The sequence below is a fragment of the Prunus mume genome, linkage group LG8 (assembly GCF_029339155.1).
Source record: "Prunus mume cultivar Tortuosa linkage group LG8, ASM2933915v1, whole genome shotgun sequence".
NCBI lineage: Eukaryota > Viridiplantae > Streptophyta > Magnoliopsida > Rosales > Rosaceae > Prunus > Prunus mume.
In genome coordinates this window covers 6,978,415-6,998,724 of record NC_142705.1, presented here as the reverse complement: position 1 = coordinate 6,998,724, position 20,310 = coordinate 6,978,415, and the positions used below count along the sequence as shown (strand labels likewise).

The 20,310-nt window shown below is 39.1% G+C and overlaps 6 protein-coding genes, 1 non-coding gene and 1 pseudogene across 14 annotated transcripts; 4 read left to right on the top strand and 4 right to left on the bottom strand.

Annotated features, from left to right (window-relative positions):
* Positions 1-486: 486 nt before the first annotated feature.
* TRNAE-CUC (transfer RNA glutamic acid (anticodon CUC)) lies at positions 487-559 on the bottom strand. Its single transcript has one exon. It is a non-coding gene; the product is annotated as a tRNA-Glu (tRNA).
* A 62-nt stretch (positions 560-621) lies between these two features.
* Positions 622-3,166, top strand: LOC103340179 (DnaJ (DUF3353)). 4 transcript variants are annotated; one of them, XM_008243566.3, is made up of 5 exons: positions 622-778; positions 1,154-1,316; positions 1,404-1,546; positions 1,975-2,419; positions 2,746-3,166. In XM_008243566.3, the coding sequence occupies exons 2-5, from the start codon at positions 1,168-1,170 to the stop codon at positions 2,894-2,896; spliced, it is 888 nt and encodes a 295-aa protein (XP_008241788.1). In that variant the 5' UTR covers positions 622-778; positions 1,154-1,167; the 3' UTR covers positions 2,897-3,166. The 4 variants fall into 4 exon arrangements, with proteins under 4 accessions (XP_008241788.1, XP_088898997.1, XP_088898995.1 ...); XM_089042871.1 differs by having other exon boundaries at positions 635-778; positions 1,407-1,507; XM_089042869.1 differs by having other exon boundaries at positions 635-778; positions 1,407-1,546.
* A 922-nt stretch (positions 3,167-4,088) lies between these two features.
* On the top strand, positions 4,089-6,067 carry LOC103340180 (fructose-bisphosphate aldolase 1, chloroplastic-like). Of its 2 annotated transcripts, none has more exons than XM_089042867.1 (6): positions 4,089-4,317; positions 4,442-4,711; positions 4,802-4,911; positions 5,085-5,175; positions 5,286-5,555; positions 5,705-6,067. In XM_089042867.1, exons 1-6 carry the CDS (start codon positions 4,189-4,191, stop codon positions 5,981-5,983), a joined length of 1,149 nt encoding a protein of 382 aa, XP_088898993.1. In that variant the 5' UTR covers positions 4,089-4,188; the 3' UTR covers positions 5,984-6,067. The 2 variants fall into 2 exon arrangements, with proteins under 2 accessions (XP_088898993.1, XP_088898994.1); XM_089042868.1 differs by having other exon boundaries at positions 4,089-4,368.
* Positions 6,068-6,419: 352 nt separating this feature from the next.
* Positions 6,420-8,208, top strand: LOC103340181 (AAA-ATPase At2g18193-like; annotated as a pseudogene). Its single transcript, XR_016122700.1, has 2 exons — positions 6,420-7,452; positions 7,537-8,208. The product of XR_016122700.1 is annotated as an AAA-ATPase At2g18193-like (transcript).
* LOC103340182 (putative serine protease EDA2) lies at positions 8,069-12,127 on the bottom strand. 3 transcript variants are annotated; one of them, XM_008243572.3, is made up of 12 exons: positions 11,705-12,127; positions 11,454-11,609; positions 11,173-11,352; positions 10,944-11,060; positions 10,760-10,813; positions 10,605-10,676; positions 10,002-10,207; positions 9,806-9,900; positions 9,555-9,629; positions 9,071-9,154; positions 8,297-8,395; positions 8,069-8,211 (listed from the first exon to the last, which is right to left on the bottom strand). In XM_008243572.3, exons 1-12 carry the CDS (start codon positions 12,017-12,019, stop codon positions 8,204-8,206), a joined length of 1,461 nt encoding a protein of 486 aa, XP_008241794.2. In that variant the 5' UTR covers positions 12,020-12,127; the 3' UTR covers positions 8,069-8,203. The 3 variants fall into 3 exon arrangements, with proteins under 3 accessions (XP_008241794.2, XP_008241793.2, XP_016651829.2); XM_008243571.3 differs by having other exon boundaries at positions 8,069-8,395; XM_016796343.2 differs by lacking the exons at positions 8,069-8,211; positions 8,297-8,395; positions 9,071-9,154 and adding an exon at positions 9,176-9,378.
* A 500-nt stretch (positions 12,128-12,627) lies between these two features.
* Positions 12,628-15,398, bottom strand: LOC103340183 (B-box zinc finger protein 19-like). The gene is made up of 5 exons (XM_008243573.3): positions 14,814-15,398; positions 14,017-14,113; positions 13,771-13,886; positions 13,434-13,676; positions 12,628-12,979 (listed from the first exon to the last, which is right to left on the bottom strand). The coding sequence occupies exons 1-5, from the start codon at positions 14,904-14,906 to the stop codon at positions 12,974-12,976; spliced, it is 555 nt and encodes a 184-aa protein (XP_008241795.1). The 5' UTR covers positions 14,907-15,398; the 3' UTR covers positions 12,628-12,973.
* Positions 15,399-16,236: 838 nt separating this feature from the next.
* Positions 16,237-18,261, top strand: LOC103340184 (Pentatricopeptide repeat (PPR-like) superfamily protein). The gene has a single exon (XM_008243574.2). The coding sequence runs from the start codon at positions 16,379-16,381 to the stop codon at positions 18,200-18,202; it is 1,824 nt and encodes a 607-aa protein (XP_008241796.2). The 5' UTR covers positions 16,237-16,378; the 3' UTR covers positions 18,203-18,261.
* Positions 18,262-19,138: 877 nt separating this feature from the next.
* Positions 19,139-20,310, bottom strand: LOC103340186 (glyoxylase I 4-like). Its single transcript, XM_008243575.2, has 3 exons — positions 20,056-20,310; positions 19,789-19,891; positions 19,139-19,704 (listed from the first exon to the last, which is right to left on the bottom strand). Exons 1-3 carry the CDS (start codon positions 20,217-20,219, stop codon positions 19,414-19,416), a joined length of 558 nt encoding a protein of 185 aa, XP_008241797.1. The 5' UTR covers positions 20,220-20,310; the 3' UTR covers positions 19,139-19,413.

Below are 20,310 nucleotides of genomic sequence, written 5' to 3'. Positions count from 1 at the left end.
TGTCCATAGTGCCAGATTTCTTGTAACCGGCTCTGCCTGCCAATCGTTGGGGCATGCAATATCAATGTACATATGATCAACGTAAAAATAGGGATTCATTTACACGTGCCAAGTACCAATTTGAGTTGCTATTTTAATCTGGGCCCAACGCTTTTTCTTTTTAAATATATATTTTTATATAAATAAACTCTTTTAAGGGTTTGCAGTTATTTTCAGTTACGTAATGCTCTCATGAAATCAATCTGATAAAATTGCGATTGTTCGAATCAATTGAATCTAATCGGAGAAAAAAAAAATTTGCTAAACCGGTTGTGTGTCGTGTATTAGTAACGAGTTTAATGGCCTTTCTTCTGGAACTTTTCCTTCCCTAAAGACATTACATAACTAAAACGCATGGACCATTTTCCGCAAATTTCCATGCACAATTATTTTGTCAATTGGAATGGTAAAAAAAAAAAAGAAAAAACACATTGGAAAAAAGTAAAATTCCGTTGCCGGGACTTGAACCCGGGTCTTTCGGGTGAGAGCCGAATATCCTGACCAACTAGACTACAACGGATTTGTGATTTCTTTTCGTGCTTTTTGTTTATAACTGTTGTGGTTGAACAAGCCAAGCCCGTCAGTACCATCTTTGTTTTTCGGCAACGAAGGAGGGTTTTAGCGTGTAGCCTTCTCTTCTCTATGTGAGTTTCCTATCCGTTGTAGAAGACGCTGCTACACAGCCCACCGCAAGACAGTCTTCTTCAATCCCTTTTACCTTTCACCATCAGCCCATCAGGTATGCTATTTTTCTTCTCAATATCTGTCCCTCTTTTTTCTGCTATGAATTCCAATTGATTTAAAAAAATGCATGAGGGTAACTCTGGAAACTGCGAATTCTGGGAAACTGCTCAAAACCCAGAATTCGCAGTTTCTTCAAAGTTGTAAAATAATTCAACCCCAGCTAAGAGTTTCCGTAGTTGAATCATTGCAAGTACAGAAAATAGGGATTTGGGCAGCCTATGATGATTCAAATGCATTTTCCTGTTGGGTTTATAATGCTGGAATGTTATTATAAATGTCATACAAAATGATTGAATTGCTTATAAAGAGAAGAAGACTTGCAATTTCTGTGTGCCGTTTTATTGATTGTGTTTATTTGGTTTGGTTTCAGTGAGTATCAGAAAGATGACTGCTGTATCTGGACTGACTGGTAGTCCCTCCAGATGCTGTTTCCAAATTCCAGTACGCAGTTCCGGTTCACTATGTGGGCGAGTTTCAAATTTCCCTCATAGTTGGAAGCCTGCAGGAAAGAATGAGCTACTTCTTGGGGAAAGGTATAGCTCTTCTTGTGGTATCGGTTATCGAATTCAGTACAGTGGTTGCAATGTGGTTTATTTATGTTTCCTTTTGCAATCAAACAGAAGTTATTGGACTGGTTTTACACAAAGATTGAATGCACGAAAAACACATCTGCTCAAGTTTGCCATGGATGCATCCTATGGTGATATTCCAAATGAACCAACTGGTAAGGCATCCTACGGTGATATTCCAAATGAACCAACTGGTAAGTTTCACCTTATTGTTTTGGCGGCTGTTGTGTTTTTCTTTAATTTTTTTCTCTCTGTCCATACATTTGTATATCTATCTTATATAAGTCTGGACGCTCATGTAGTCATGTGTCATGTCCTTCAACTTTCACCTTACCGGCCTTTCTTGCACACAATAGAGTGGAAAACGGGAATTTATAAGCATGACATAGATGTCACCTTACGGCCTTTGATGTGTCTAAATTTGCTAATCGAGTCGAACCAAAGCATTTTTTATGTATTTCTAGGAGGCTTGACATCAGTAACTTGGTTAGTTTAGAAATATTTCATTGAACTGATATATTAATGTCGACCTGATTCATTTCTGTTAGATACTTATAATTTATGAAGTAGCATCTTTAGCTCTCTGAACTTTTTTTGTTCTTAACTGCCTTTGCAAGTAAAGCTATCTTTCCTAGGATTAATGTGAGGGACCCATACAAACGACTTGGAATAAGCAGGGAGGCTTCTGAAGATGAGATCCAAGGTGCGAGGAACTTCCTTATCCGACAGTATGCAGGTCACAAACCAAGTGTGGACGCAATTGAATCAGCACATGACAAAATAATCATGCAGCAGTTTTATGACAGAAAGAACCCAAAAATTGACTTTAAAAAAAAGGTCAGGGAAGTCCATCAGTCTCGTATTGTGCAGGCGGTGAGAAATAGGTTTCGAACTCCATCCACAAAGTTCATTATAAAAACGTCCATTGCATTTGTCGTGCTTGGAGCTCTCACTGTTCTATTTCCAACCGAAGAGGGTCCAACCCTTCAGGTAGCCATTTCCTTGTTGGCTACCATCTACTTTGTATATGACAGGCTGAAGAGCAAATTACGAGCTGTGCTCTACAGGTATGTAAATAATTTCTGTATATTTGTATAATTTTCTATTGATTTTTCCATACAGGACGATTTAATTTTTCTGTATTGACAAAAGATTCTGAAAACACACTAGTTCTTGTAAGGACCCATCACTCAGAATTTGTAATACTTTAGTATCATCAGTATTCTTGAATAACCTTATTGAAACTAACCAAATCATGCTAAATATTCCAAAATGATGACATATTCTCTTCTTTCACTCCAAATTTAATTGCATATTTTGAGTCCTCTGACGTTCAAACTAGGAAATGTGGCAACAGTGAAAAGGTTTCTATTAAATGTTTGCTTTGGTGCAGTGCTGGAGCATTTGTTTTCTCATGGCTTGTGGGAACCTTCTTGATGGTGTCTGTGATTCCACCCATACTTAAAGGACCAAGAAGTTTTGAGGTGACAACTTCGTTGATAACCTACGTCCTACTCTGGGTCTCGTCTACTTATCTGAAGTAATTTCTGTTCTTAAGGCAAACCTCAATTTTGTTGGATTTGGAAACCAAAAATTTTCTCGGAGATTTAGCTCATGTGTCTCCTTTATAGTGATAGTGCTGATAATTCTGGCAAATTGTGATGACGAGGCTCCTAGTTTTAGAAGATATTTGTTTTCCATCGTTTGGAGAAAGGGTGTAAAATTAGATGAAAGAGATCGGTTTAAGCAATTGACCTTTTGTGTCCTTTTTGTGAATTATTATAATCAATCAATTATCTTTGTTTCTATATAAATGGAGCCTCAAGTATGCATTTTGTGTACCCTCTTGTAATGAGGGAATCAAATCTGTCTGCAAACATAGGCTGACAAGTTGTGTATATGGGACATTGGTGGACATGATAGAACTTGTGTACCCTCCAATTCACTTGAGCTGCAAGTGTCCCAGCAAGCTGAGTGGTTTTTATTGGTTTGGTTTCAAGTCTTCCTAGTTCTTCCAAATCTTGATGGGGAGATGATTGAGGACAGGTCATGGACCCTGTCCCTAAAGATCTTCCCATGTCCTTTTGGGTGAGTTGTGATGTGTTTTTTTCCCTGACTTATTATGTTGTAAATCTAGAGGCCTACAATTGCAAGGTCTTTTGGACTATGAACCCATGAGTTTCAAAAGAAGCACATAAGAGTTTCAAGGACCAAAATGCGAATCGATCACAAGTTCAGGCACTATTGCTCCTAAAATCATTTTTTGAATTTCATGGAAAATACTGGTTCAAATGGGGAAAAAAAACATATAATAAGGATTCTGGCCAAAAGTAAATCGCAACTGTGGAACTAGGTAGATAATTAGAACTTGTTGAAACTTATTTCATATGTAATAAAGGAAAATACAGTAGAAAATTTGGTAAATTGGAATTAATATTTTTCTTTTCTTTATTCTTCTGTATTGTGTTAAGGCTTAAAGGCAAAGAAGAAAATAGAAGAAAAAAAAATCTTTGGCTTATAATCAATTTCATTATTTCTGGTTTCACAAAGTTGCGTAAACCCAGCCATGAATTCCTGACAAAAAAAAAGCCATGAATTTGTACAACCAAGCCATGGCATGCCAAGTAGGCAACCTGTCTCCCCCACCAGGCAATCACTCATTGGCAAATGCATCACAGCCTCAAACCATATATCTCAGAGCAAAGCCATGCAACTATAAATACAGTAAATTTACACCAAATCCTTGTGTGAAAGAGAAGGGAAAAAACAGAGAGCTTGTGACAGGGAGAGAATAACAGAGAACGACAGTCTTTATATCAGATACTTTTACAAGACAATGTCCTCTGCTTCTCTTCTCAAGTCAGCCCCAGTTTTAGGCAAGCCAGAATGGCTGAAGGGCCAAGCTCTTCCCCAACCCTCAGCCTCTGTGGTCAGATGCAACCCAGTTGCCTCTTCTGCTCTTACTGTGAGAGCTACCAGCTCATATGCTGATGAGCTTGTCAAAACCGCATTACGTGTTTTCAGTTCGAAATGGCTTTGTTGTTTTTAGCAAATTTTCAGTGTATGAATTTTGTTTGGATGGTTTGTAGAAAACTGTTGCGTCTCCGGGGCGTGGAATTCTGGCCATGGATGAATCAAATGCTACTTGTGGGAAAAGACTTGCCTCCATTGGACTGGAAAACACTGAGGCTAATCGCCAGGCATACCGGACGCTGCTCGTTACAGTTCCCGGGCTTGGGCAGCACATCTCAGGTGCCATCCTCTTTGAGGAGACACTCTACCAATCCACAACTGATGGCAGGAAAATTGTTGATGTGCTTGTTGAGCAGAACATTGTCCCCGGCATTAAGGTCGACAAGGTAAGCCAAACAACGTTCTCGTACCAGATATCTGGCATGTTATGTTTTCTGATTGTGTTACAATCGAAAGCTTGATGATGAGCACTGCAGGGTCTGGTTCCTTTGGCCGGATCAAACAACGAGTCATGGTGCCAAGGTCTTGATGGCCTTGCCTCTCGCTCTGCTGCTTATTACCAACAGGGTGCTCGTTTTGCAAAATGGTAGAGTATATTTGTTGCTCTATTTTACACAAGTTTGAAGTAATTTTTTTCTTCTTTCTGAAACCATTTGAAGTAACAATTTGTTCTTCTCGTTTTGTGGTCATTTTGGCAATTGTCTTTGAGTTTCACTTGTATAGTAAATGTATGTTTTTAATTACTTGTTCATCGAATAGGCGAACCGTTATTAGCATTCCAAATGGCCCATCTGAACTGGCTGTGAAGGAAGCAGCCTGGGGTTTGGCTCGTTATGCTGCCATCTCTCAGGTAACAATAAAATGATATAGAAACCAATAGCTATTTTCTGGTATGTTTCTTTTTTCAGTCTATTTTGGTTTTTTTTTAATGGTGGACGTTTTTGCTACGTGACCTTACAGGACAATGGTTTGGTACCAATTGTTGAGCCAGAGATCTTGCTTGATGGAGATCATGGGATTGACAGGACCTTTGAAGTGGCTAAGAAAGTGTGGGCAGAGGTGTTCTTCTACCTCTCCCAGAACGATGTCTTGTTTGAAGGCATTCTTCTCAAGCCAAGCATGGTCACTCCTGGTGCAGAGGCCAAGGACAGAGCCACACCAGAACAAGTTGCTGACTACACCCTCAGGCTCCTCCGCCAACGAATCCCCCCTGCCATCCCGGGAATCATGGCAAGCACCCCATAACTCTGTCTTAAAATAGTACCTTGAAGTTGATATTGAAAAGATAATTAAATGGAAGCTTAAAGGCTAAAACTTTGTACTTTGAAATCTATTTTGGTTGCTTCTAATTTTGTGGAACTCATGCTTTGATTGTGCAGTTTTTGTCTGGTGGGCAGTCAGAGGTAGAGGCTACATTGAACCTGAATGCAATGAACCAAGCTCCCAACCCATGGCACGTATCGTTCTCATATGCAAGAGCCCTCCAAAACACTTGCCTTAAGAAGTGGGGAGGAAGACCTGAGAATGTGAAGGGGGCTCAAGAAGCTCTGCTAGTCAGGGCAAAGGCCAACTCTCTTGCTCAGCTTGGAAAATACACAAGTGAAGGGGAGTCTGAGGAATCAAAGCAAGGCATGTTTGTCAAGGGCCACGTTTACTAGGCTTAGATTAGCTGCTAAATCCTCCAATTAACCATGTAAATCAAGTTGTTTACGAGATTGAGATTAATATAAGGGTTTTTATCACGAACGGTTGTCCTTAATTTTTTGGTCAATGCATCAGTTTGGTCCTTAACCTAATAGACTATGGGACCCTAAGCTTATATCATCTTCATTCATAGCTTGCATTTATCCCCATTATCCCCACATATTCTTTTGTGCAAACCATATGGCGTGTTGACTTTTAACTTCACAAATGAATAGGAACCTTCTAAAGCACAGAGAAAACTCTTTGAAACTTGAACAGCTTGCACCATATTTTTCCTTGCTGCCCAAGTTTCCCACTCTTCCAACTCATTATAAAACTCCTCTCCCCCCTCAGCTTTCTCCACCTCCCAACTCCAGCTCAACCAATTGAAGTCAAAAAGAGTTGACCACAATGTTTAGCCTCAAAGATGCACCCACAACAGCATCCACTCTCTTCTCAGCCTACGCCTCCTTTGCAGCCTCCATGATGCTGGTCCGTTCCATGGCGGACCAGCTCATCCCCTGCCAGCTCCACTCCTACATCTACTCAAGCCTCAGCTACCTTTTTACCCCTCTCCTCCCACCTCACTCTCATTATCTACGAGCACTCCGGCATGACACGCAACCAAGTCTATGACGCTGCCGAGCTCTACCTCCGGACCAAGATCAGTCCGTTGACCGAACGTCTTCGGGTCAGCAAAACCACTCAAAAGAAGACCATCAGCCTTTCCATTGACCAAGGCCAACAAGTCAACGACACATTTGACAACGTTAAACTAACATGGCGTTACATCTGCTCCTCCGATCAACTGTCCGAATTCCAAAACCACAGCCTCCGCCGTCACAACAACAACAACAACCAGTCTAGTGAAAAGCGTTGCTTTGAGCTAACATTCCACAAGAAACACAAAGACAAAGTGGTTGACTTTTACTTGCCTCATGTGTTTGCTCAGGCCAATGCAATCAAACAGAAAGAAAAAGTAGTGAAACTTTACACCCGAGATCCATGCTTGGGTGATGACGAGAACGGCATGGGTTCGAGCATTTGGGGTTCTGTAAATCTGGAGCACCCAGCTACATTTGAGACGATGGCCATGGAGCCGGAGCTTAAGAGAACCATTGTAGAGGACATGGACAGGTTTGTGAAGAGGAGGGAGTTTTATAAGAAAGTGGGGAAGGCTTGGAAAAGAGGCTACTTGTTATATGGCCCTCCTGGCACTGGAAAATCGAGCTTGATTGCGGCCATGGCTAATTATCTCAAGTTTGATGTGTATGATTTGGAGCTCACCAGTATTCACAGCAACTATGATCCGAGGAGGATATTGCTGTCCACTACCAACCGTTCGATTTTGGTGATTGAGGACATTGATTGCAGTCTGGAAATGCACGACCAGCAGTTCGATGAGCAGCAGCAGTTTGTGTATCAACACCAATCTAACAACAGGGTCAGTGCTCAGTGCTCTATTTATTTTATATTTTACATTTTGTGTGTATAATATAATGAGTTTCTAAAGCGGACCTAATTGCAGTTGACTCTCTCAGGCCTACTGAATTTTATAGATGGCTTGTGGTCAAGCTGTGGTGATGAGAGAATCGTTGTGTTCACCACAAACCACAGGATAGACTTGACCCAGCTTTGCTGCGTCCTGGTCGAATGGACGTCCACATTCACATGTCCTATTGCACCACAAGTGGGTTCAGGATCTTGGCCTCCAACTACCTTGGCTTCCGTGGCCACGACCGCCCTCATCGGCTTTGGGGAGAGAATGAAGGGTTGATAGAGAGGGCAAAGGTCACCCCAGCAGAGGTTGCCGAGGAGCTCATGAAAAGTGATGATGTTGCTCTTGACAGACTTGCTAATTTCCTCAAATGTAATAAGGTTGAGAACGATGAAACAGAGGAAGAGGCTAATAAGATTGAAAATCAAGAAGCAAAGAGGCAAAAATGGACGACCACAATGTAAAAAAAATTGATGGGGGAGGATTTGGAAGAGGAAGAGGAAAAGGAAGACTGATGAAACAATGAGTTGTTAAAAATGTAAAATGAAAAACATAGATAATATATATGCCCCTACGGCAAAAGTCTCGTAAGTTTTTCATTGATGTTGCAATAACATGGAAGTAGCAAAAGAAAAAGACTTTATACCTATACATACGATCTGGGTACATACTGTGATTATCCTCGCTAGATTAATAATTAAACATCTGTTGAGAAGGTAGAGGTGAGATTTAAGATTAGTTATACAAACACATCGCGCATCACTTAAAGTATATTACATGTAGCTCCTACCAGATTCGTCAAATTCAGACAGCCACAAGTCAATGTGTTCTACAAGTTGCTGCCTTACTTTGTTGACTGCATCAGGGTTGCTGCAGTTCTGGGAATTGCCTGAAACAGAGAAGTCATAGATTCTAATAAATACAACATCAGAATGGCAAAATTATCAACAAGAACATCCATCCGTGAAAATCATGTTTGGACCCAAAGTATCCAACGTTGAGGCGCATTTAACGCCCTTTATAAACATGGGAAACTTCCAATGGCTGCTGAAATTAAAAAGTGCATGTTAATAACAAAACCCAGCTACTCCACAATTTTCTTCTTCAACCCGGGATAAACTTTGAATTGAGTAATTTCTTAACTTGGCAAAAATATTCAGCTACTAGGTAGTTTTTCCATTTCTGTATTTTTGTGCATTTTTTTCTTTCATCCTTGTTCTTTTCCTTGCAAATATACAGAGAAAGGTGGTTGGGGAGGAGGGGCAACACCCAACAAACACAAGGGAATTGACATCCCATACCACGTCTGCACCCAGAACCACAAAACTAAAGGTCGCAATCTGGTATGCATGCTTTATATCAGTAAAAAGATGGAAGAAATTTAACCGAAGGATATATAATCCCAAACTGGCTCCAACAGCAATCTGGAAAACTTAATATGAAGCCAAACTGGCTCCACAAAGGGGAATTTCAAACCTTCATCTTAATAATAAGTAGCTGGCATTTTCATAACTAATTGTATTCTAAATAAAAACTAATATAAAGACAGACAAATAATACATACCTTCAAGAGTTAAAGGAAACTGAGGACATCCTCTCAAATCAGTTCCATGACCACAATTATGGCAATTGATGATGTAGGAAGGCACTGAAAGTTAAAAATGAGTTCAGGAAACGAGAGTACAGAAAGATCCAAGATTGTGTAAAATAAGTGAAAGTCTATCAAATGTCTTATCCCTTCTAAAGTGACTTTCCATAACAGTTCAACACGTCTCAAAGGCACAGTAAACGTGCAATATTCTTAGAATACAAGTTTAAAACTGCTGCAGATGAAAACCATCCAAACAAAATTTGGTGGTACAAAGATTAGATCTGTAATGGATCACGAGTAAACTCATTAGGAGAAAATTCCTTCTTGGTACAAAAGACAGGGTACAATTTAGTCTAGAATATCAAGCATGATACAAAGCAACATTGTTCAAAAAAATTCAAATCAGAGCATAGGATAACAATAATGAGACTTCTCGTCAAAGCAATAGGATACTCACTATCTGGAGATGAAGTCTGTTTGGATGCATGACGCCAGGGATCCTGTGAGCCATTTGTAAAAACTATTTTTGAACCTGCAGATTCATTTTTCATAAGATCATGTGAACCAATGATAAATACCCAGATGTGTCTTTATTTAGAAAAATCGGGAAAATGAATAAATGGTGATAAAGGTTAAGAGCTAAAATGAAAGAGTAGATAGAAATGATGCTACTAAATAGTAATATATAATTACTGGGAAAAGTTTGACCTGCAATTTTTTTGCCTCCATAGTATATATTTGTTGCAGCAACATCAGGATAGACATCCTCTCCAAAAACATTCTTACAAAGGTCTAAATGGTATCTGCAACAATGAAAAACTATCAACCAGAGATGCCTAGAAGCGCAACAAAATAGAAATGATAAAAATGTAATGCTTGGATCAAAGCATTTTCAGAAACATACCTTGTGTTGACTTTTGAAGACCGGATGCTATCATTTGCAGGTGCCACCTGAAAATATGCAACTTCAGTACAAACTTGGAACCACCACAACCGATCAGAACTGCCCTCACTAACAGAAGTGTTCTTCAAGCGTTCCTGATTATATGTTTCAACGTCAGCGCCAAAACTTCCAAGGTAGTACTCTTTAACGTATTTGGCATACGCATCCTACAAGGAGATTATTTATTTCCATTAGAAACATTAGACATTTAGAGAAAAATGATATATGCATCTTTGTTCTTCATGAAGCATAAGGTCAAGAACCAGATTTTTAGCACCGCTTACAACTTACCAAGTTAAAACAATCTTCTTCTTCTTTTTCTTTTACTCTCATTGGGAAGTTAGAATTTTTTATTTTTTATTTTTAATGTACAACATAAACAATGAATTCATATTAAAAACTAAACAGAGGAAATGTGCTATAGAAATTTCATGCTACCGCTAGAGTTGAAATTAGAAATATTTCATAAAGAGGTAATTCATTTGGACACTGCAAGATAGAACACAATGGACCATGATTGCTTCAATTAAAGAACCAAACGGAATGGAAAGAAGAGGAACATACCACCAAATCCTCTCCATTGTTCTTTGCTTGAACAAGAGGGAAGCATAACTTATCTGGATTTCCATATTGAAACTGAAAATATTCAAACAAATAATAATCACTAATTTGAGAAACTGAAAACTGATTGATAAAACTCAGAAAGAAGTAATATTTACCGCTACAACAGCAGCATCCGCCAGAAAATACAAGAAATCACCTTCAATATCAAGCTGCAAACAGACTTAAGGTCAAGATGCGAGGTGGATAGTATTAAAAAAAATCCTACCGGTGTGAAAGTAGAGTCATGCTTTGAAAGTATATGATTTACAAATGATGAATGGAAGGGATGAAAAATCCAACCTGGGTTGCACCAAACATCGCCTTTACTGCTTTCCCGTTGGTTGCAAGCCTTCCTTCAACAAGACGAGTAGTTTCTTGTAGTGCAGCTTTACATTCCGGACCGGCAGACTCACCAATCTGCATTTGGATAGGATTGAAGTTAAGAGCAACAGGGTTGAGGCAGAGACCACGGAACTACAATCTCATTCTCATGTTAAAGGGGAAAGAAACCTATTAACATTGTAGTCACCTGCTGGTCAAATTCAGGGAAGTTATAAACAGCTTCAACAACTGCAGAACTTGCAAGACTTCCACATGTTAAATGAGGAAACTTGAGTCGAAACCATGCACTCATAGCTCCGGCGTACGAGGTACCAAATATGAACCACGGATTTTCCTTGGTTTTATTCAGCTTCACATTTAACGATTCCTAAAAATAATTAAACGAAAAAAGCCAGTAAACTACATGCTCAATTGGGTCATTTTCTAACTGAAGACAATCAAATTCAAAAAATTGGAAGATGGGCTTGCCTGATAAAACTGACGGAAAACAGCCAAATCGAAAAGCGCCTGCTTTGATGATAAATACTTCAAGTTCTCTGTTGTATGTGATTTGAAAGGAGAACTTTTTCCATAGTATCGATGCTCAGGCGAAACCAAAGCTGCCCCAAACTTCTTCGCCAAAACCTGCACAACGAGATTTCACTTGAACAATTTTACAAGAAGTTGCGATTTTTTTCCAATTTATAACCTTTTTGAAGAAATCAGAAATCAAAACTTACACTTAGGTAATCATTAACTATACCGGGGCACGCGGATTCTCCACAAATTTTGAGAAAAATTGGACCGTCCGATGGTCTGAAGTAGTCAAGAAACTCATAGTAGCGCTGGGGGAATCTGCGGTGGTCGTAAGGAGAGAAGTGGTCTATGGTTTGATCGAACCAGAGCTCCTCCCTCGTCAAGTAATTGCCGCTTCCGGACAAGCTCTGAAGCTGAAGCAGAGTTGGAGGCCTCACAAAGCCATATGAGAGCGTCCAAAACGTCGTCGTTAACAAGAGCGCGAACGAGAACGACGCCGTCATCGGAAGTCGCCTCATCGTCGTCCCGATTGATTCGCGGTGGTTCCGCAGTCAAAGTCTCAGCTCAACAGAAAAAATGCCTTTCCTGCGGGTTCTAATTAAATTAGATTTTTTTTTGTCTTTTGTTGTTTTTTCGTTGGGTAGGGGCTGGTTTTTACAGTTTATTTGGAGAACAGATGGACCGGCCCAAAATTTGGTAGTCTTTTGTGGGCCGTTGCCTCTGATACAGTTGTCTCGTGTGGAAATGAAGAACGAGATGATCACCAGCATAACAAAAATTTCATTGAAAATCCAAATGCTTCTCCCATTTAAAAACGCTTTCATTTAGTTGATTCAAACTTTGAACCTCTTCCGGAGGAGAAGTACCGATTTTCAGTATTGAAAACATCATGGATTTAGACAAGACTACACCTTTCACCTAGCTCGAAGCAAATGAATTATTACGTTACGTTCAATTAGAACACTCCCAATCATTTTTAAGTTTTGATTAAGTGCAAAGCTAAACCTTAGGTTCCTCCATAAACCCATTATTCCTTTGTACAGATTGTTGTTGTATGCTCTAGTCTCATATTCCTCTGCTTGCAGTTTTAAGCAAACCGTTTTGGAGTTCCTAAGAATTCAGCATGTACTTTATGAAAAAATAAAATTCTCAAATTTTAGTGCCATTACAAGAGAGTCCTCATTTTTGTATGAGTACTTAAAAAAATTCCAAAACAAACAAAACTAAAGGTACTATGACATGAGTTGCACTAAATAATGATATTTTGCTTTTGAAGCAAGTTATGGATGCTTTCCAACTATATATCCTGCACAACTAAACTACATAATGGGGAACACTCTTCAAACCTTAATGATCATATGCCTACTTAAAAGCTCCACTTGAAGCAGCAGATAACCGGGGCATATGATGAAGCACCCTTCAGGCAACTGGTGAAGTAATCTGCAGAAGCCGATGCTTCCGGATATGTTGCATTAGTCCTGTTCAAGAACAAGAGATGATTGTTGCTTAAATGTACTGGTAGGCATCACAATTAATCAATACATAGTTTGAAATATGAAAAGCCAACAAATTATGCATTGATTGAATATCCTACAGAGAGAATGATTCTGTTTAAGTTATGCCCAAGGTTGTAGAATTGCAATCTTTCAGTTCAGCTTCAAAGCAAAAAGAAGATAAAAAAATTATGATAATTCTCAACTTATGAATTAAGCAGGCTTCAATTTCTTCTTACATCAATTTGGAGTCCCGATTTGAGCTGCCTATCCAGCTTCAATTCCTTAGTTTATGAATTAAACAAGCTTGTTTTTTAAGTTCACTTGCACATAAATGATAAACTTTTCAAATTATTAACCACTCTTTTCATGCCCATACAAGCAACCATGATCTAGTTCTTGCAATTTATTAACCAGTGAACAATGAAAACACTCTAACCTCTTTATTTGAAGCTTGTTCATGCATCCGATGAGGCTTCATGTTCAAATCAATCAATTTAGTATCCATCTTTACATGCCCATCAGCATTGGCATCTGATATACGAATAGGAGACGCTCTGTGATTTTGCTGGTTCTCTCCTATTGTCATTCTAGGTGGCTGATGTTGTACTCTTCTGGTCTCACCCGGATCAATGGGTTGGGAAGCCGGGTCATCAACATTACCAGGTTTATCTCCTGGAAACTACAGAACAACCAAATCATGTAGAACACTAAGTCAAATGCAGCAGCTGGAAGAAGATGAAAAAACCAGTTCTTGGTAAGAAGGATTAACAAACCTCAACTCTCTGTCTAAGTACAAGATATCTTCCATGTGTTCTTTTGCCTCCAACATGAACAACCATATCACATTGCAAACAAAGGGAACTTCCATCTATCTCGCAATAAAAGAAAGCTACACGTAGTTTCCAGGAAGATAGAATAAGTGTGAATTCTTTTTCTTTTCTTCTTTTCAATTAACATAAAGACATATCAACAGGAAAATATACAAGCCAAAAAACGAAAACAAAAAAAGGCCAGCATACCAGGTGCATTTTCACAGATATCACACCGGGGAACTTCACTGGGAGTTGCAAGACCAACCCGCACGTGTCGGCTAGCAAGCTTATTGCACATGTGGACCTGCCAACCCATCAACAGTTTAAAGCATTGCTAAAAGATGTAAACCAGAGAATGCAGAAGAATGAAAACAAACTAAATTCCAAAACTTTTGACCAGTTATGAAAAAGCTCTTTCAGACAAACCCTGTTATGTAATGTGAGCATTAACCGTAAGCTATTTCCACTGAATATGGACAAACAAACAAAACTTTCTCTTCCAGGAAATTATGTAACTATTCTCAGTCACTAAGCTATTTCCAAAAGTAATTTTTTATTGGAAAGGATGTATGCAATGTGGGAAAGACAAAAGGAAAGTAAACAACAGAGGAAACAAGAAATTACAAGGTTCTAGCAGTACAACCAACGCAATATATTTGCTCCAAAAACTTCTTTAACTCATGTTAGTTAAGCATGGAAGCAACTAACAATTCAACCAGCAAGTAAAGGAGAGCTACAAATATAAACCCACCTGACTATACATAACAACCCAACAGCATATGGGGTTCAACTTGCATCCAGTAAACTAAATATACGAAAAACAGCCAAAGGGGTCTCTTGAACCCACGACATCTTAGTTGTGTGTGTAAGAAAACCCCTTCCCTCTAGTTTAGACTATCGCTTATACTAAAAAAAACAAGCAGTTCCAGATTTTGGGCTTTCACATATGAATCTGCCAATTGGTTACTATAGAAAATTAAGAGCCAGATGGTAAAGAAGCAAACCTTCTCATCACAGGCAGGGCAAAGAGCAGCCTCGTCCGCAGCGCAAAATACGATTGCAGCTGCGCTTTCACAGGAGTCACAAAGTGTTCGCATGATTAGCCCCTTCGACTACTCTCATATTTCTACCCAACTAACACATATAAGATAGCACACATGCTAAGCTCACATCTAATCAAAAAGTCATATACAACAAACTAAAGCAGCAATTCACCAAAATCTACTTGTGTTGGTGATTTGGGATTTATCAAAGAAACGCTGATATCAAACTCACACTGTGGTTGAGGTCAGTCACGAAGTCAATAATGAGGGGAAGGACTTGGAATAGGAAAAAGGATTAGAGGGAGATAAAAGTGGGTTATGTTTGGTTGGGTTGGCGTTTGTTGGGGAGATTCGAGAAGACAAAGAATAATAATATAAACAATCAAACAAACAAACAAAGTATATAATAGAAAATTGATATGGGAAATTTGATAAGCAACAGATATCATGAATACGTTCTTGGGGTTTGTCAACTTTGTTGGCTCCTCAAACTCAAAAGGTTCTCTCTTTGTCTCTCCCAAAGCTCAAAGCTCACACCTTGGCCACAAGTTTAAAGAGGCAGAGTGGGGTTGATATTCGATTGTGGCTCTCGGGCTCTTCTCACCCACCAGATGCATATCTGACGTGGGGTCCATTCCTTCTGGTAAATATTGTTACTTGCTTGTTTTCTTGGTCTCTCTTCGCTCTCCCATTTCGTTTTACAGCTCTCAAGCTCAACCAACGCCCTGCCGTTCACAGAGCATCTTTGGGGCCCTTTACATATATATCTATCTATCCGTACCTAAAACGGTCATATATATGGAAAGATGATAATCTGAGTGGACGGAAAGACGTGACACCATGAATGCAAACTATTCATGTCCCTTGAGGATCTGGCAACTCAAAAAGTATTTACAGCATTTGGGAAGAAAAAAAAAAATTCAGTAGAAAATGAGTTGTATAAATATTCTACTTAATTCTACAACATATCTCCCAACGGAATTTAGTCCAGTGAAAAATGATCTAACTTGTATATTAGTAGTCTCATATAAAATCTCATGACACTTTAATAGTATGTGTGAGAAAACTACATCTCCTTGTAATTTATTACTTGTATTTTCTACAACATATCTAAATTATGTTAATTAAACAAAAATTTGGTGGGTTGAATTTTATTTTACTTTTTCTCTACGGTATGTTCATGTGGTTGAGAGTTGGGTCTCCTTTGTACAAAAAAAATTATATAGAGTTCGAAATTTCATATATGCAATAACCTTTTTAGAGATATTTGAGAACTTTGAAACATAAGAAATTTAAATTTAAAAAATTAAAGCGAAAGGGCTCAATTCCTAGGTTGGGGCCGGCCCGTTTACGGTCCGACAGTTGTTAAAAAAGGCAGCAGTCACTGACTCCTCTCTCAGAAACTCCACAGTCGCAGAAATGGCCGTTTTCCCTTACACAGAGAAACCACTGGGTCTACAAGCAAACTCATATCCTAAATTAAATTCCAATTTTGACCTCCAATTTCAATTGTACCGCCACTGAAAATGCTGAAACTCCTCTCGTCCTCCTCCTCATGCCTCCAGGCCAGAGTCCACGTTCAGGGGCATCGTCGAACCTGCATCAGACTATGTTCCTTAATTTCCATCTCCACAAGTCCAAGCTCACAGCCCTTCAGCCTCCCAATCATTTCAGAGCTCATAGCAAAGCAACATTGGTCAGAGCTGAAAACCCACCTCAAAGACTCGAACTTTATCGCGGTTCTTCACCAACTGTTTGATGCAGGAGCTGACCCAGTTCTGATACTCAGGTACTTTAGTTGGTCGCAGAAGAATTTCAATGTTACACACCCTCTTGAATTCACTTGTAGACTTTTGCACTCCCTAGCAAATGCAAAAAAATACTCAAAGATCAGAGCTTTCTTAGATGGATTTGTTAGAAACAATGAAAAGCGTTCGAATTCTTCAATTTTTCACATGCTTTCAATGTGTGGCAACCAGTTCTGTGCAAATTCTGTTATAATTGATATGTTGGTACTGGCATATGTGAAAAATATGAAGACCCGTTTGGGTTTTGAAGCATTTCAGAGAGCTGGCGATTACGGGTTTAAGTTGTCAGTTTTGTCTTGTAACCCTTTGTTGAGTGCTTTGGTGAAGGAAAATGAAATTGGATATGTTGAATATGTGTACAAAGAGATGGTTAGGAGGAGGATAGAGGCTGATTTGTTCACTTTCAGTATTGTGATTAATGGTTTGTGTAAAGTTGGGAAATTGAACAAGGCAAGGGATGTTACTAATGACATGAAAGCTTGGGGGATTTCACCAAATGTGGTTACTTATAATATTCTTATTGATGGGTATTGCAAAAAGGGTGGATTGGGGAAGATGCACAAAGCTGATGCCATTTTGAAGGAGATGGTGGCAAATAATGTTCACCCGAATGAGATTACTTTTAATATTTTGATTGATGGGTTCTGTAAAGATGAAAATCTAGCTTCTGCGGTTAAGGTGTTTGAGGAAATGAAGCAGGGTTTGAAACCGAATGTGATTACGTATAATTCTCTGATTAATGGGTTATGCTGTAATGGGAAGCTTGACGAGGCTTGTGGTTTGCGGGATGAAATGCTTGGCTTGGGTTTGAAGCCAAATATAGTTACCTATAATGCACTCATAAATGGGTTCTGCAAAAAGAAGATGATGAAGGAAGCTAAAGAGTTGTTTGATGACATTATGAATGGAGGCCTGGTGCCCAATGCTATAACATATAATACGCTAATTGATGCTTACTGTAAGCATGGAATGATGGAGGAAGCATACGCATTGCATAATTCAATGTTAGAGAGAAGGGTTTCCCCAAACACTTCGACATTTAACTGCTGGATTGCTTGTTTCTGTAGGCAGGGAAACATGGAATTAGCTAGGAAGTTCTTGCATGAAATGGAGGTTAGGGGCTTGAAAGCTGATCCCATAACGTATAATTTATTAATAGATGCATTGTGCAAAGAAGGGGAGTCAAGAAAGGCAGAAGGGCTCTTGAATGAGATGTTTAAAAAAGGTTTGAGTCCTAGCCACGTGACGTACAATACTTTGATGGATGGCTATTGCAAGGAAGGAAACCTGAAGGCAGCTTTGAATGTGAGGTTACAGATGGAGAAAGAAGGGAAGCGGGAAAATATAGTAACATACAATGTGTTGATCAAGGGACATTGTATGATGGGAAAGCTTAAAGTTGCAAATGAACTTCTCAATGAGATGCTGGAGAAAGGTTTGGTCCCAAATCGAACTACATATGAAATAGTAAACGAAGAAATGATGGAGAAAGGTTTTCTTCCTGATATAGAGGGACACCTGTATAACATCTCTAGCTTTTAATCATCGAAATGAGAAATTGAATTGGTTTCATTCTCACCATAATCAAAACGTTTCTTTGATGTGAAGGGGCCATGAATGTATCCACATCTGCAAGTAATCAATATGTGATGGATGAAAGAGGAAAAACATCATTCAGTGGTTGCAAAATGCACTCTTGTCCCTTCTCCCACCTCCACCTATTCAGTTAATATTATTATCGCGATTCGATTTTGTAGTGGTTGACTACAGCAGAGGCTTAAACTGTCACAAAGTTGGAGGACAGTATGTATAACTTGTGATGTAACTCTGAGTCTTCTTTCAGAAGACTATAACAAGGATGATGATGTATAGAGGCAACAATACTTGAGGTTATATTGACCTTCAGAGACTAGTTCCCTATGGAGCATAGACAAAGCTTTGTTCAGCGCTTGATGTACTTGGAATATCTTGTTCCCTGGTTAGCAGATTTTCTGCAGACTAGTTCCCTATGGAGCATAGACAAAGCTTTGTTCAGCGCTTGATGTACTTGGAATATCTTGTTCCCTGGTTAGCAGATTTTCTGCAGACTAGTTCCCTATGGAGCATAGACAAAGCTTTGTTCAGCGCTTGATGTACTTGGAATATCTTGTTCCCTGGTTAGCAGATTTTCTGCAGTATCTGGTACAAACAAATTGCAAAGCCAGAAAGTGCTTGAAGAGCTAAGATGTATGTGTCAAGGTTGATATTAAAGAGCTCAATTCAAATGGCTTATTTGTAGAAACATTTCCAGTCAAGCACAAAGATAGGTATCTTCAAAACTTTTTTATCCATCTACCATCCAACCTTTATCTTAAAGCGTCCTGTATCCATAATGCCTTTTAACTCAATTTTTTGTTTCCATGTGTATAAACATTTAAACTTGAAACTTGAATTAGTGAAGAAAGAGCGAAACGAGTAAGATATATATTGAACTACACATGGCCAAATTAACTCAAACTATATTAAGGAGTTTCTTGCTTCAATAATATGAGCTTAATCACATGGCACATATTGGCCACAAGAGATTAAGTATATGCATACATAGAGTACAACTTAATCTTCCCCACAAATTCTTTATTACAAGCAGTAGAAAACCAATACAACTTGTCTTTGGACCAAGACACAAGACCACACTATATAGACCCTGTAATACATTTGCAACATTTTTCTTCCAGTTGACAGAAAGGAGTGAGACTTATCACTCTTTCTGAAACTTAAAATGAGAAGTTCATCATGTCCAGGCTCAAGCTTTCCATCATGACAGTTTCCATGAATCCGCACTTACTGATCGATGCCTTCTTGAAACTACTACCTCTGGGTTTGAAGGCACAAGCAGAGATGGGAATGATTGGGATGTTCTCGCAGTTGCAGAGCTCGACCATATACCCATCTGGGTCATGGAAGAACACCTGGTCGACCTTGACCCCATCGTCCTCCACCACGGCTGTCACATACCTCATCCCCATATCTTGCAGCCTCCTCTTAACAAGTCCAACATCAGTGCACTGCATGAGCATAACCAGAACATATTTGTTATATTTGACCACAAATAACATTACAGGTTCTACAAGTACCGGTGCAGCTCTTACTTGGAAGGAGATGTGGTTGTCCTTGGGATTGATTGGCCGAGATTCATAGTCTTCCATGGCTGGACTTTCAATCAAGTGTATCCCGATCCCATAGTTATACAACCTACACAGGGTCAGAGACAGATTGATTTGTTATTTTCTTTTGAACAAACTTTGGAAAAGCATGCATTTTCTTTTCAAGAAGACAATCATAAATATTCAACTTTGCTGCGTATGAAAAACAATTCCATACTATAAAAAGCATGTTCAGATAGAGAGAAAGCTAACCAGGCTCCATTGAAGTTGAAAGAAGAAGGGCGTTTGATGACAACAAAGCCCAAGACTTCTTCATAGAACCTCAAAGAATTCCACACCGATCTGCATAACAAAGACACATGATTTAAAGAGAGCAAAGGCAGTGCCTCGCAGTTGTTTAGCTCCTCAATCTCCATTTGACACTCTTACTCTTATGACTCTCACTTGCACTTAGAATTCTCTCTTTGATTTCTTGTATGCCCTGCATCACAAGACTAGGGGAGGTGC